The sequence below is a fragment of the Pleurodeles waltl genome, chromosome 12, assembly GCF_031143425.1.
Source record: "Pleurodeles waltl isolate 20211129_DDA chromosome 12, aPleWal1.hap1.20221129, whole genome shotgun sequence".
NCBI lineage: Eukaryota > Metazoa > Chordata > Amphibia > Caudata > Salamandridae > Pleurodeles > Pleurodeles waltl.
In genome coordinates this window covers 289,673,058-289,685,217 of record NC_090451.1, presented here as the reverse complement: position 1 = coordinate 289,685,217, position 12,160 = coordinate 289,673,058, and the positions used below count along the sequence as shown (strand labels likewise).

At 46.4% G+C, this 12,160-nt stretch overlaps 1 protein-coding gene across 1 annotated transcript in view; it reads left to right on the top strand.

Annotated features, from left to right (window-relative positions):
* Positions 1-2,222: 2,222 nt before the first annotated feature.
* The window catches only part of SLC6A2 (solute carrier family 6 member 2), an 821,779-nt gene continuing 811,841 nt past the window's right edge, over positions 2,223-12,160 (top strand). The window contains exons 1-2 of the mRNA XM_069216273.1: positions 2,223-2,739; positions 3,553-3,998. Coding sequence (XP_069072374.1) covers positions 3,674-3,998 — 325 coding nt within the window. The 5' untranslated portion in view covers positions 2,223-2,739; positions 3,553-3,673. The remainder of the gene's footprint in view (positions 2,740-3,552; positions 3,999-12,160) is intronic.

Here is a 12,160-nt window from a genome sequence, read left to right as displayed (position 1 = left end):
AAAATCCACTTTATCTGGGCAAGCTGCTCACTATCCCTAGTGAACGGTAGTGCTCAGTAGCAAAGAACTAAATTCAAAGCACCCCTACCTCTTAACTAATCTTTCACAGGTGCTGCAACCAAATGTTTGATCTCCCTTTCTTCACTGCATAGAATCCAACCAAACTTATTTTGCAGGAGAATGCTAAAACTCATGTATCCTGCCTTTACCTAAATTAAATTTGCTTTATAAGTCCCCCCCTTTACTTTTTTTCTTACATGACTCAAGTCCCTACCTGCTTCTCTTCTAAAATAGTAGTGATGCTATTTACTTTTATGGGTAAAACACGCTAATAATGCTAAGGTGCAGCTCTGCTGTACAAAAAAAATGATACAACGAATAAATAAATTATTTTAGTTGCTAAATGGGCGTACTCCGTCTATGATGATACCTAGAATGATATTTGCAGGCCAACTTTTATTCTTAATGTTCTCTATTTTATTTGTTTCTCTCTATATTTAGTCGTTGCTCTTTAAACTGAATCGAACATATTGTTTTATGACGAAGTTAAACAATTTAAAGAATAAACATTGGAATTGAAATATAGCATAGTAAGGGGCATTAGAATTATCATATTCTTTGGTTTGAGGTTTCTGCATAGTAATGGATTCCTGCTTTTGCCACATAAGCTATTACGATGTGCGTTAACATGGTGCAGTGCTCAAATACTGCGTCAGGATGTGCTGCATTAGGCGCGTCAAGTGCCTTGTATCGGCGCATAACTGTGTCAACGCTGCGGATGAAGTTGGTCCTCCATTGCTCACATTTGCAAGTCCCATGTTTAAAGGAGCTTTATTTTCTTGGATAAGACGTGCTCGTACTGTAAGTATGACGAGACGCTGAAGACACTCAGGTGTTGCTTTTTACGCGCCTTGAAGTTCTCAAGTTGAGAGAACGCGCTAGTCAGCGGTGCGGCTGCGCGGAGGCCACTTGTAGCCATAGCAAGGCTTTCCTCACCTGTGACACCCCTTGCGGTTCAATTGTAAAGACTCCGCCTCCAGACCACTGGAAATCAGCGGCGGGGACTGAGGAGCCTGGCAGCCCCTGAAAGCTCGCCGATGGCATGAATGTATAGCCAGAGAGAGTAAATGTGAACACGAATACGAAATGCAATACTGACAGCGGTAGTGACATGGTTGGCATGTCTCTGTATGTATGTTTTTATTTCTGACGCGTGTGCCCAGCGGTGATGTATCGAAACTCCTGTTCGTTGGAGAATCGTTTTGTGGTTTTGACTGGGACGGAGGGGCTTCCTCAAGCGCCTCTGTTTTCAAGCATCTCTCAGACTTTTGTATAAGGTTTTGAAAAATTGAGAGTATGGGGAAATATGGTTTCCTCACATATGTCTCTCATGCAGGATTACATAGATGACTAGACCATGGGTTGAATAGGTGCGTGTGTGCATGTGTGTTTGTATGTGCGCGTTGTGTAGTATTTCTGTGGCGTGTATAGTGTTTGTGTGTTGTGTACTGTGTAGCGGGTGGGTACAGTGTATTTGTAGCACGAGTCCGATCCTTTGTATGTGTGGTGTGCATTTGTGGTACGGAGAGTATGTGTGTGCATGTTTAGATTTGTGTGTTTGCTGAGTGTATAGTTTGTATGTTTCGTGGTCCAGTGTAAAATGTGTGTGCGAGCTAAGATGTGGTCTGTGTACATGCGTTTTTCCTAAGGAAGTACCACTGTGTGAAATGTAAAGTCTTCTCGCAGGGAAGCTGTATAACGTGTACTGTCTATGTTTAGCGCATGTGCATTGAGTGGGGTATTTATTTTCCATATGTTGTAATGTACGTGTTTATGGTGTGCGTGTGCACGTATCATGTGTGGAGGATGTGTGCAATGCCTATGTATATGTGTGAAAGGGAAGCGCACAATGTGTCTGTAGTTTGTGTGCGTTGTACACTCTTTCTGTGGTGAAAAAGTGCAGTGAGTGGTGTATACTGCCTGTGAGATCGGTTTGCGCGCGCGTGTATGGTTTTATCTGTGCTGCTGGCCCTTTATTGAAAAACAGGTGATATAATGACTCAAAGCGTACGGTAAAGTGCAGTGGCCGCCACAGGCGGGGCGCCTGTTCAATGCATTGTGCCCCTGTGACAGGGAGCCGCGTGCTGTCCCTCCCCATTAAGGGTGAAAGTGTCCAGCCAGGACCCTTCATTAAGTCAGGTTAACTATAATCCAATTGCATGCTTTTACCTTTAGGGGGGCATACTTTACATTCTCCAGATTGCCCACTATTTCCCATTTAAAAGAAAGTACATAGCCAAAATACACACAGACAGGGAATTACTTCTGCCACTGCTCAGTTCGGAGACACGGGGTCACCTCTGCCCCCTCCTCCAGCACCCCTCCTGGAGGCTGCGTGGGCGCCGTGGAGGGATCTGCGGCGCCACATCTTGTCTTCGTTCTGCAGAGGGACTATTCAGACTGCACGAGAGTGTTAAGGGTTTACGACCCTCGGGATCACGTGGAGTGATTGGAGCCTGATTTAAAAACAAACTCTGTCTTCCACGCAAGCGGCCGGAGCATATCCTCGAAGTTCAGGGGGTCGGGAGACTTACAAGTACCCAGATCCGAAGCAAGCACAGGAGGCGCTCCAGTGATTGAATACAGACTCTGAGCACCTGTCCGTGAAGTGGCAGCACGAGGGCACTGGAGCTATACGCTGCCCAAGAGACCCAGCGGGCGGGATCTGTCCAGAACCAGGTAAGTGACCCAGATCATTGGTATTGTAAGTGTCAGGTGGGCTTTGAAGAGACCCTGGCATGACCGTCCGTGTGCGCACTCAGTGGCCAGGGAGGCGAAGTCTGTTCAAGGACGGGTCAGTTATAACATCAGAGTATACAGGGCGTCCGTCTACTATGCAAGCATGGCTCTTCTAATGAAGTACTACCTTGCACGGAAGTCTTAAAGACATTATTTACATATTATCATGTTACGACCCTCTAAATTACAGCGAAGGTTTGAATGCCGCGCCTGTGCACTCTGAGAGATACTGGAATGTAAATGAGGCAATGCGCGCTGCGTTGGAAGAGCACGTTAGGTGCGAGGTGTACCCTGCGCTCTAATGCTCTAAATGCTCGCCTGGCCCGCTGACATCTCCTGAGGTGTGAAAGTTTCTCCTGTGAGCGCTGAGGCTTGAATGGCGCGCTTGTGCGCGATGTGGTGTTCTGACCTCCTGAAGACGCATCTGTCCGCGCTAAGGTCTGCTGGATTTCAAGAGAGTGTTTATTGTGGCGAACTTCCTTGCTGAGCTTCGTGTTCCTGGAGAGCGCTTCCCTCTTTTGCACGTTCCCTTAGAGGCTACCCATCCTGGGCAATCCAGCGCTTCTCCTGTGTGTGGTGCGGGCCTCCCTTCTCTTGCGCACGAGTCTATAGACCACGAATGCAGGATTCCCAGGCAATCATAAGTGGGCTATGCAGTCTTCAGGTGACAGGGCTGCCTGCCTCCTCGGATGAGCTCACATGCTGCCTCTGCCTGTTGCTGTTTCATGTGTTTTGGGGTTTTTCTATCCACAGTTCGGGCGCGAGGAAGGCAGCAGAAGTGACTCTTATGCCTCCTGTCCGACCAGAGTCGACGGTCTCCTGGGTCTCACGTCATTAGAGCGGACTGGCCGGGACTTTGCTGCGTATCCTCTGGATGAGAAAAGTCAGGATGACCAAGCAGGGACAGTCGGAGCACAAGCTGTCGGCCGTGGCCCCCTTCAGGGAGGGACCGGCCGAGAAGAAAGACGTGGAGCTTATTCTGGTGAAGGAGCAGAACGGCGTGCAGTACACCAGCAGCACCCTCCTGGCGGGAACCTCAGCCTCCTCACCCCGCTATACTGCGGCCACCTCCAGCCCCGAGGAGCCTGCCCGGGAGACCTGGGGCAAAAAGATCGACTTTCTGCTCTCCGTCATCGGCTTCTCGGTGGACCTCGCCAACGTTTGGAGGTTCCCCTATCTCTGCTACAAAAACGGGGGAGGTAAGGATGTGTTTAGCCCTCTGTGACTTCCAGCGCAGCAGGGCAAAAATATGCAAAGTATAACTTTAAAAAAAAAATAATTATTGTAAAAGTTATTTGGAATGAAATGCATCGTCCCGGCAGACGAAGACGTCCACATAGTAAAACTGTGAAATATTAGTAAATATTGATGCATCAGAAAGGGTGGGGGCACCGTCAGTCCCCTATCACGCAAGGCTAGGTGGGCTGGGGCTGAGTCCGTTAAGCCCCAGACAAATCCTGACAGACAGACAGTGATGTATAAGGACTGCCAGGCCCTGTCAGTCACACACAGGGGTAGATAGTCATTGGGCACATCACAAAGTCTGTCAGTAGGCTCACGGCCCATCCTGTTTCAGTGTTTACGAGAGTGAACTCCGCTTCGAATCTTACGCTGATGTGCCCGTTCTAAGCCCCAGCGGTTGTCTGTGTTACACTTTATGACTAATGTAGTTGGCTAAAAATTCCTTTGTGAATTATGGCTGGCATACTTTTTAAAAAAGTTTAGGACTCGTCTCTGTGCACGTTCCGTTGCAGCACGTGCGAGACGGAGCAGAGGCAGGTACCATGCTATCTCACCTGGAACGTGTGTCAGTTGTGCAAGCCAATTCACAGTCTTGCTTAACACCATTAGTGCATGAACAAACGTGAGGGACCGTGAGTACAATTGTGTGTGGCTTTTGGAGGTGTACGGAGATATCTTGACTTTCACTCACAGAATATCTAGAAGAACGTCGCCACTCATTTAGCATAGAGGAATCAAAACCAAGCCCAAATGTCATAGCTCACCCGCGGGTGGTGCAGTTCTTTCACCACTGGATATGTAGCTGGTTGATACATTCTGTCAGTATACCACTGGATATGCTTCTGGGTGGGACAGTTGGTCGTATAGCACGGGATGTGCAGCTGGGGGTACAGTCTGTCAGTATACCACAGGATGTGCAGCTGGGTGGTACAGTCTGTCGGTATACCACAGGATGTGCAGCTGGGTGGTACTGTCTGTCGGTATACCACAGGATGTGCAGCTGGGTGGTACTGTCTGTTGGTAAATCACTGGCTGTGCAGCTGGGCGTACAGTCTATCGGTATACCACAGGATGTGCAGCTGGGTGGTACAGTCTGTCGGTATACCACAGGATGTGCAGCTGGGTGGTACAGTCTGTCGGTATACCACAGGATGTGCAGCTGGGTGGTACTGTCTGTTGGTAAATCACTGGCTGTGTAGCTGGGGGTACAGCCTGTCAGCATACCACTGGATGTGTACCTGGGTGCTACTGTCTGTTGGTATACCACTGGATGTGCAGCTGGGTGGTACTTTCTGTTGGTATACCACTGAATGTGCAGCTGGGTGGTAATGTCTGCTGGTATCCCACTGGTTGTGCATCTGGGGGGTAGTGCACCTGGGAGGTACTGTCTTTTGGAATACCACAGGATGTGCAGATGGGTCGTACAGTTTGTCGGTATACCATTGGATGTGCAGCTGGGGGTACAGCCTGTCGGTATACCACAGGATGTGCAGCTGGGTGGTACTGTCTTTTGGTAAACCACTGGCTGTGCAGCTGTGGGTACAGTCTGCAGGTAAACCACTGGCTATGCAGCTGGGGGTACTGTCTGTCAGTATACCACTGGATGTGTAGCTGGGTGATACAATCTATCGGTATACCACAGGATGTGCAGCTGGGTGGTACAGTCTGTCAGTATACAACAGGATGTGCAGCTGAGTGGTACTGTCTGTTGGTATACCACTGGATGTGCACCTGGGAGGTACAGTATGTCTGTATCTCACTGGACATACGTCTGGGTGGGACAGTTTGCTGGTATGTTACTGGATGTGCACAGTCTACCGGTGTATCACTGAGTGTGCAGCTGGATGGTACAGTCTTCTGGTATAACATTGGTTGTGCATCTGGGAGGCGGTGAAGCTGGGAGGTACAGTCTGTTGGTATACCACTGGATGTGCAGCTGGGTGATACATTCTGTCAGTATACCACTGGATATGCTTCTGGGTGGGACAGTTGGTCATATAGCACGGGATGTGCAGCTGCGTGGTACAGTCTATCGGTATACCACAGGATGTGCAGCTGGGTGCTACAGTCTATCGGTATACCACAGGATGTGCAGCTGGGTGGTACTGTCTGTTGGTATACCACTGGATGTGCACCTGGGAGGTACACTATGTCCGTATCTCACTGGATATGCGTCTGGGTGGGACAGTTTGCTGGTATGTTACTGGATGTGCACAGTCTACCGGTGTATCACTGAGTGTGCAGCTGGGTGGCACAGTCTGTTGGTATACCACTGGATGTGCAGCTGGGTGGTACTGTCTGCTGGTATAGCACTGGTTGTGCATCTGGAAGGCGGTGAAGCTGGGAGGTACAGTCTGTTGGTATACCACTGGATGTGCAGCTGGATGGTACTGTCTGCTGGTATAGCACTGGTTGTGCATCTGGAAGGCGGTGAAGCTGGGAGGTACAGTCTGTTGGTATCCCACTGGATGTGCAGCTGGGTGGGACTGTCTGTTGGTATGCCCTGGATGTGCAGCTGGGTGGTATAGTCTGTTGGTATACCACTGGATGTGTGGCTGAGTGGTATTGTCTGGTAGCTTGTCACTGGATGTGCACCTGGGAGGTACACTATGTCCGTATCTCACTGGATATGCGTCTGGGTGGGACAGTTTGCTCGTATGTTACTGGATGTGCACATACTACCGGTGCATCACTGAGTGTGCAGCTGGGTGGTACAGTCTGCTTGTGTTTCACTGGATATGCACCTGGGTGGGAGAGTTTGTCGGTATAACACGGGATGTGCATCTGGGAGGTACAGTATGTCAATATATCACTGGATCTGCATCTGGGTGGGGCAGGTCACCTGTATATCGCTGGATGTGCATCTGGGAGCTACAGTATGTCGGTACATCACTGGAGATGCATGTGAATGGGGCAGTTTACGGTATGTTGTTGCTGGATGTGCACAGTCCGCCGGTGCATCACTGAATATGCAGCTGTGTGGTGCAGTCCGATTGTACATCACTTAATGTGCCCCCGGAGGATAACAGGGACCATAATTCAGGCACCGGGGAGGTGCTCAGCTGTTACACCGTATACATATTGAAGGCGCCGTGTAGCAGACAGCAGGTTGATGGATAGCTTAAAAAGGATCTGAGCCCGCACATCTATTTATATGTTGTTGTGGCTGTTGCTTGGTAACAAAAGCTAATGGTTTAGGCTCCTGACATATTTTATTCATGAAAACTTTGCTTTAATACAATAATCACTTCTTTTGTGCGGCATCTTTCCGTGTGTGAAAAACACCGGTTGCGCCCTGTGTGTCGTGTGTACACACAACCACGTTCCAGACTTCAGTGCTCAGCGCTTGGACTGGACACAGCAGCTACTTCCAGGAGACAACGACCTGATGACCCGCCCGTCTCTGCACAGCTCCTCTCCATAGAGGTAGCTCCACTTTCCGGTGGCGGGAATGCTGAGGGCAGACCCACATTGTTATGAATCACAATTGCCTAAGACACAGAAATAATATGTTCTGGTCAAGGTTACAAATGGCGCCAGGGGGTAAAGGTGGATTTAAGTCATGGCCTCAGCTCAATATTGCTGTTTCTGCATATGCCCTCCTAATAAAGACTTTTAAGTTATTTTGGGTATCAGCACTATCAGTTTCGGCAAATCAATCCAAAGAGGCAAATTTTTTTGAGATCACTCAATTTGGTCACGTGCTGAATTTACGACCAAGGCTCGAGTAATCTTTCTCTTACTGGGGTGTTGTGTTCATTGTTTATTGCTGTTTCAAACATTACATGAAAGTTCCTTAACCTGATCACCTATTTAAGAACTATGATACACCAGGTGTGGTTGGATCCTTGCACCGATAAATGGAAGGCAGAGTTTCACCAACTTATCTTGTCTGTAACCACACGCTGCCAAAGCTTTCAGCACTGTGAATACACCCCATGCAGTATCCTCAGAAGCATACCACAAACAACTATCAAGAAACCCAAAGCTGGCACCTTGTAGCTATCTATTCAATTTCTAGATTGATAGCATCATATTAGTAACGATGTAGCATGTGTTGCTTTTTGGAAGGTATTACACGTTTATTTTGACAAACATATAAAGTAAACCACAAAGAGAACAACTTGTTGCTGAAATAGGTGAAGGGCGTGTATGTTAGTAGAGCAAGCCACTCCCTTATTCTTCGGGCCCACTTATCTGGTAATTAAATATGGGATCAATGGCTATTAGAATGGAATATTGAGGCCTTTCCATCGTCTATATTTGGAAAGACACTTTCCTTTATTACTTGCATAGTTTAATATTGTAAGGTGTGTTATAGTACGGGAGCACTGTTGCCTGCATATCATCTCACTTAAATACTGTGCTGTAAATGTCTACTAAAGTAGCTGCCCATTGGAGTTCATAACAGAAGTTCTACACCTAAAAGGGAGATATTCTTATGAACGACATTTAGGACAGGATGTTTATGTCAGACCATATTTCTGTAGAAGATATTCTGACATACAACTGTCAGGTGCTTGTAGTTTTCTCTGTGATTGGCCTCAGTACTTCGCTATTATTTCAACCTTCAAAGAACGATCGAAAACACACCCTGTTACAATATTATAGTAAACGTCTTCAAATTTACTCAGGTTGTCCAAGAAAAACTCCAAGTTTTTAGATTCCAAAAGAGTCTGGCTTTTTATTTTTTACCACAATTATTATTTGTTTGAATCAGCTGACACGTTTCGTGCGGGGCACACATGAATGCGATGTTCAAGGCTGTTAAAGTGGACTCGTTCTATTTGATCACTATCTAATGTCCTATCCTCCCCAGTAGAGAGTGAATTATTTGTTTACTCGACCTTATAGCCCAAATATTTATATGATTCATGCATTGTTCCATGGAGGTAGACAATTGTCTGACCGGACACTGTCAGTAAATAGTTTATGAGAGATCTCTTTGGAGCTTTTCATGGTAGAACTTTCATATTGTATTTATATTTTTTCTTTGAATTATTTCTAAAGAGTGCTCTTCACCTGTTGGAAACAAACCGTTATACAAAACAGGTGCAGAGCACACAATTTCTGTCAAAGAATTGACTACATTACATCAGTAACTAGCACAAGGAGAACACATATAGCTTGAAGCAAAAATCGAAAAAAAGCTTAAATGGTAAGAAAAAAATGAAATTACCAACGCATTGTAATACAGTAGTTAATTTTTTGAACCATCAGAAAAACAGTCTGTGAATTATGAAATTGTGAATATAGTCAGAAGGGCAGACCATACCTCGGGTGAGGGATCACTGTATTGACTCGGGAAAGTCTAGAAGAAGCTTTGTCTTTAATGTATCTCACTACAAGACAAAATATTTTCTTATTCTGGGTCTGATGAGGTCCTCTCCAGACAGTCAATGCATTCTTCAGATAAATAAGTTGTGCTGACTTCATAACTTAAAGGCAGTGCAATAACACTACAGAGATAGTTCCCACACACACACAAAGCTCAGAAAACTCATGAAACAAACATTTTCCAGATCACCTTCATCTCAGATTGTCTAAGATCGAGGGCTGTGCAGAAGAAAATTACTTTTGGCTATATAACCCACAATATATTATATCCATTTTGGATGATAACGTCTCATTCCAGGCATCAAACTGTTCCCCACACCTGTAAGCACACTGAAGATACCAAAAAGACAGCAAGAAGCACTACACTTAACTCAACAACAAATAATATATAAATGACCAAACAAGTAAAATGCTACCTTTGTAATTCTTAACAAATTCAATTTATGTTGGCGACTTAGTAAAGCTCGGAAATCATGATTGTAGCTCCATATGAAATTTAGTGAGGTGCGAATTTGTGCACTGTGTCCTGTGAAATTCCATGAACATTCACAAAATTATGGGGAATTATGCTTTCAGAGCTAAATCTGATTTTGACAGTATCTTTGCAAACGAGTGCACAACTCACATGGAAAAAACGACTTGCAGAATACTGACTGGAGACTGGTTTAAACTGCAAAGTTCTCTCATCAAGACATTTGCAGTGTAAGCCGATCTTCCACTGGGAACTTGTGAGAATCTTTTATGCAAGGTGGTATTCGTTTAATAAAGTCATTCAAAATTGTGTAATAAGTAATTTCAATAGATTTTGGACATTTTCTGTAACATGAAATTCAGGAATTTTTGTAAATTTTACCAGTGTAATTAAATCTTCACCCAGGGCTAATGTGAATGTGTATGGATTTCATTATCTGTAAGGTAGGTAGAGTGAACAGTGAGCACATTCTAAAATTGATAATATCAAGGGCCTGGCAGCACTAGGAACTTCAATACTGGGGGAAATAAAAAGACAGCCAGATGCCACTTGTCTGTATGAAGCCTGTTGGCTCTTTAACCAAGTTAAAGAAGCTATCTTGAAAACTAGGATTTTCGGGCAATCTCTCAAAGTGTGCACGAAAGTTCCTAAGCCTGCGCCTACTTTATAGCAGTCATACAGTGTAAAAGTAGATTGGCTCAATATCGCTGGTGTGGGTGCCATCCACACATAAGGCCTCATTATGACTTCGGCGGCCTTTCAAAAAGACTGCCGAAGCCGCAGGCACCACTATACCGCCAGTGCTGGCGGTATTGGTGGCTCCCTATTATGACTTTTCCGCTGGGCCAGCAGACGGAAACATCGTTTCCACCCGCTGGCCCAGCGGAAAAGTCACATCAACATTGCAGCCAGCTCATAATAGAGCCGGCGGCAATGTTGATGTGCAGGGGGTGCAGCAGCGCCTGTCGTGCATTTCACTGCCCGAAATTCGGGCAGTGAAATGCGCGATGGGGCTGAGCCTGGGAGCCCCTGCACTGCCCATGCCAATTGCATGGGCAGTGCAGGGGCCCCCAGGGGCACCCCAAGTTCCCCTTACTGCCAGCATTTCCATGGCAGTGTTTACTGCCATAGACAGGCTGGCGGTTGGGGACGCATAATCCCCAGGGCAGCGCTGCAAGCAGCGATGCAGCGCTGCCCTGGGGTTTATGACCGCCTGGCGGAAGCCTGGAGGTATAGTGGAGGGGCAGGCGGTATGGCCATGGCCAATGCGCCACGGTCATAATACACTGGCGGAACACCGCCAGCCTGTTGGCGGTGTTACTGCCAGTGTACCACCGGCCGCCAGGGTCATAATGACGCCCATAATCTTGTAGCCAACCTCACTAAGCTGCACGTGTTGTGAAGATGACATGGCCATGTGTTGGAGCCTACCAGGGTCAGACTGTATATTTGAGGACACATGTAAATGTCCTGGTACTTGGAGGCAAGGGGTTTTCTTTTATAGCTGGTTTGTCTGGTGGATCTTCACCCCATCCAGTCCTGAAACAACACATACAATTCTAAAGGACATATAAATAATTTGCTCGTGCTCAAACATAATGCTTCTGGCTACTGTGTTGACACTGAAGTAACAGTGTTTATTTTGTAAAAAATATAAGTGGAAGGGCCCTTGCACTGGGCGTCACTGCAGCTTTCACCACCCATTGCCCATGCTAAGTGCTGCTAACTACAATACATACCCAAGTACTATATGAATGGCTTGGGTGGCAGGCATTAGTTATTTTTAATGTATATTGCATTAATAAACAACTGTTGTTGTGCTCATCTCTAAATTAGAGAAACAGCACCACCATGTGACAGACTGTCATAAGTGCTGGTGTTGAAAATTAAGTACCAGTGCTGAGCACCGGAACCACCAACTCAAATTAAGCACTGTGAAGTATTGAAATATGCTTTAAGGGTTTCTTCAGGATCTCCTATACAAGCTGTGGCGTTTAACCCAAAGTATTCATAAATTTGCCCTAACAAGATTAAATTCACTGCCATTTAAAAAATACATTCCCAAAGGGAGATCCTAATCCGCTTGTCTTCCTCAAGACCCTATGCAGCATGACAGATGTGCTCACTACCGTTGCTGGATTATCATATCATGGGAAAGAGCGTAGCTACCAACAGTGCAGCAGGGTCAATGGCACTGGGCCCAAGTTTGTGAGTAGGCCACAGCACCTCAATGACAGCTTTTTTCTTCAACCACACCATGGGATGGCGGGTCCTTTTTGTTGTTGGCTTTAGAACCCCTGGCACCTTTGC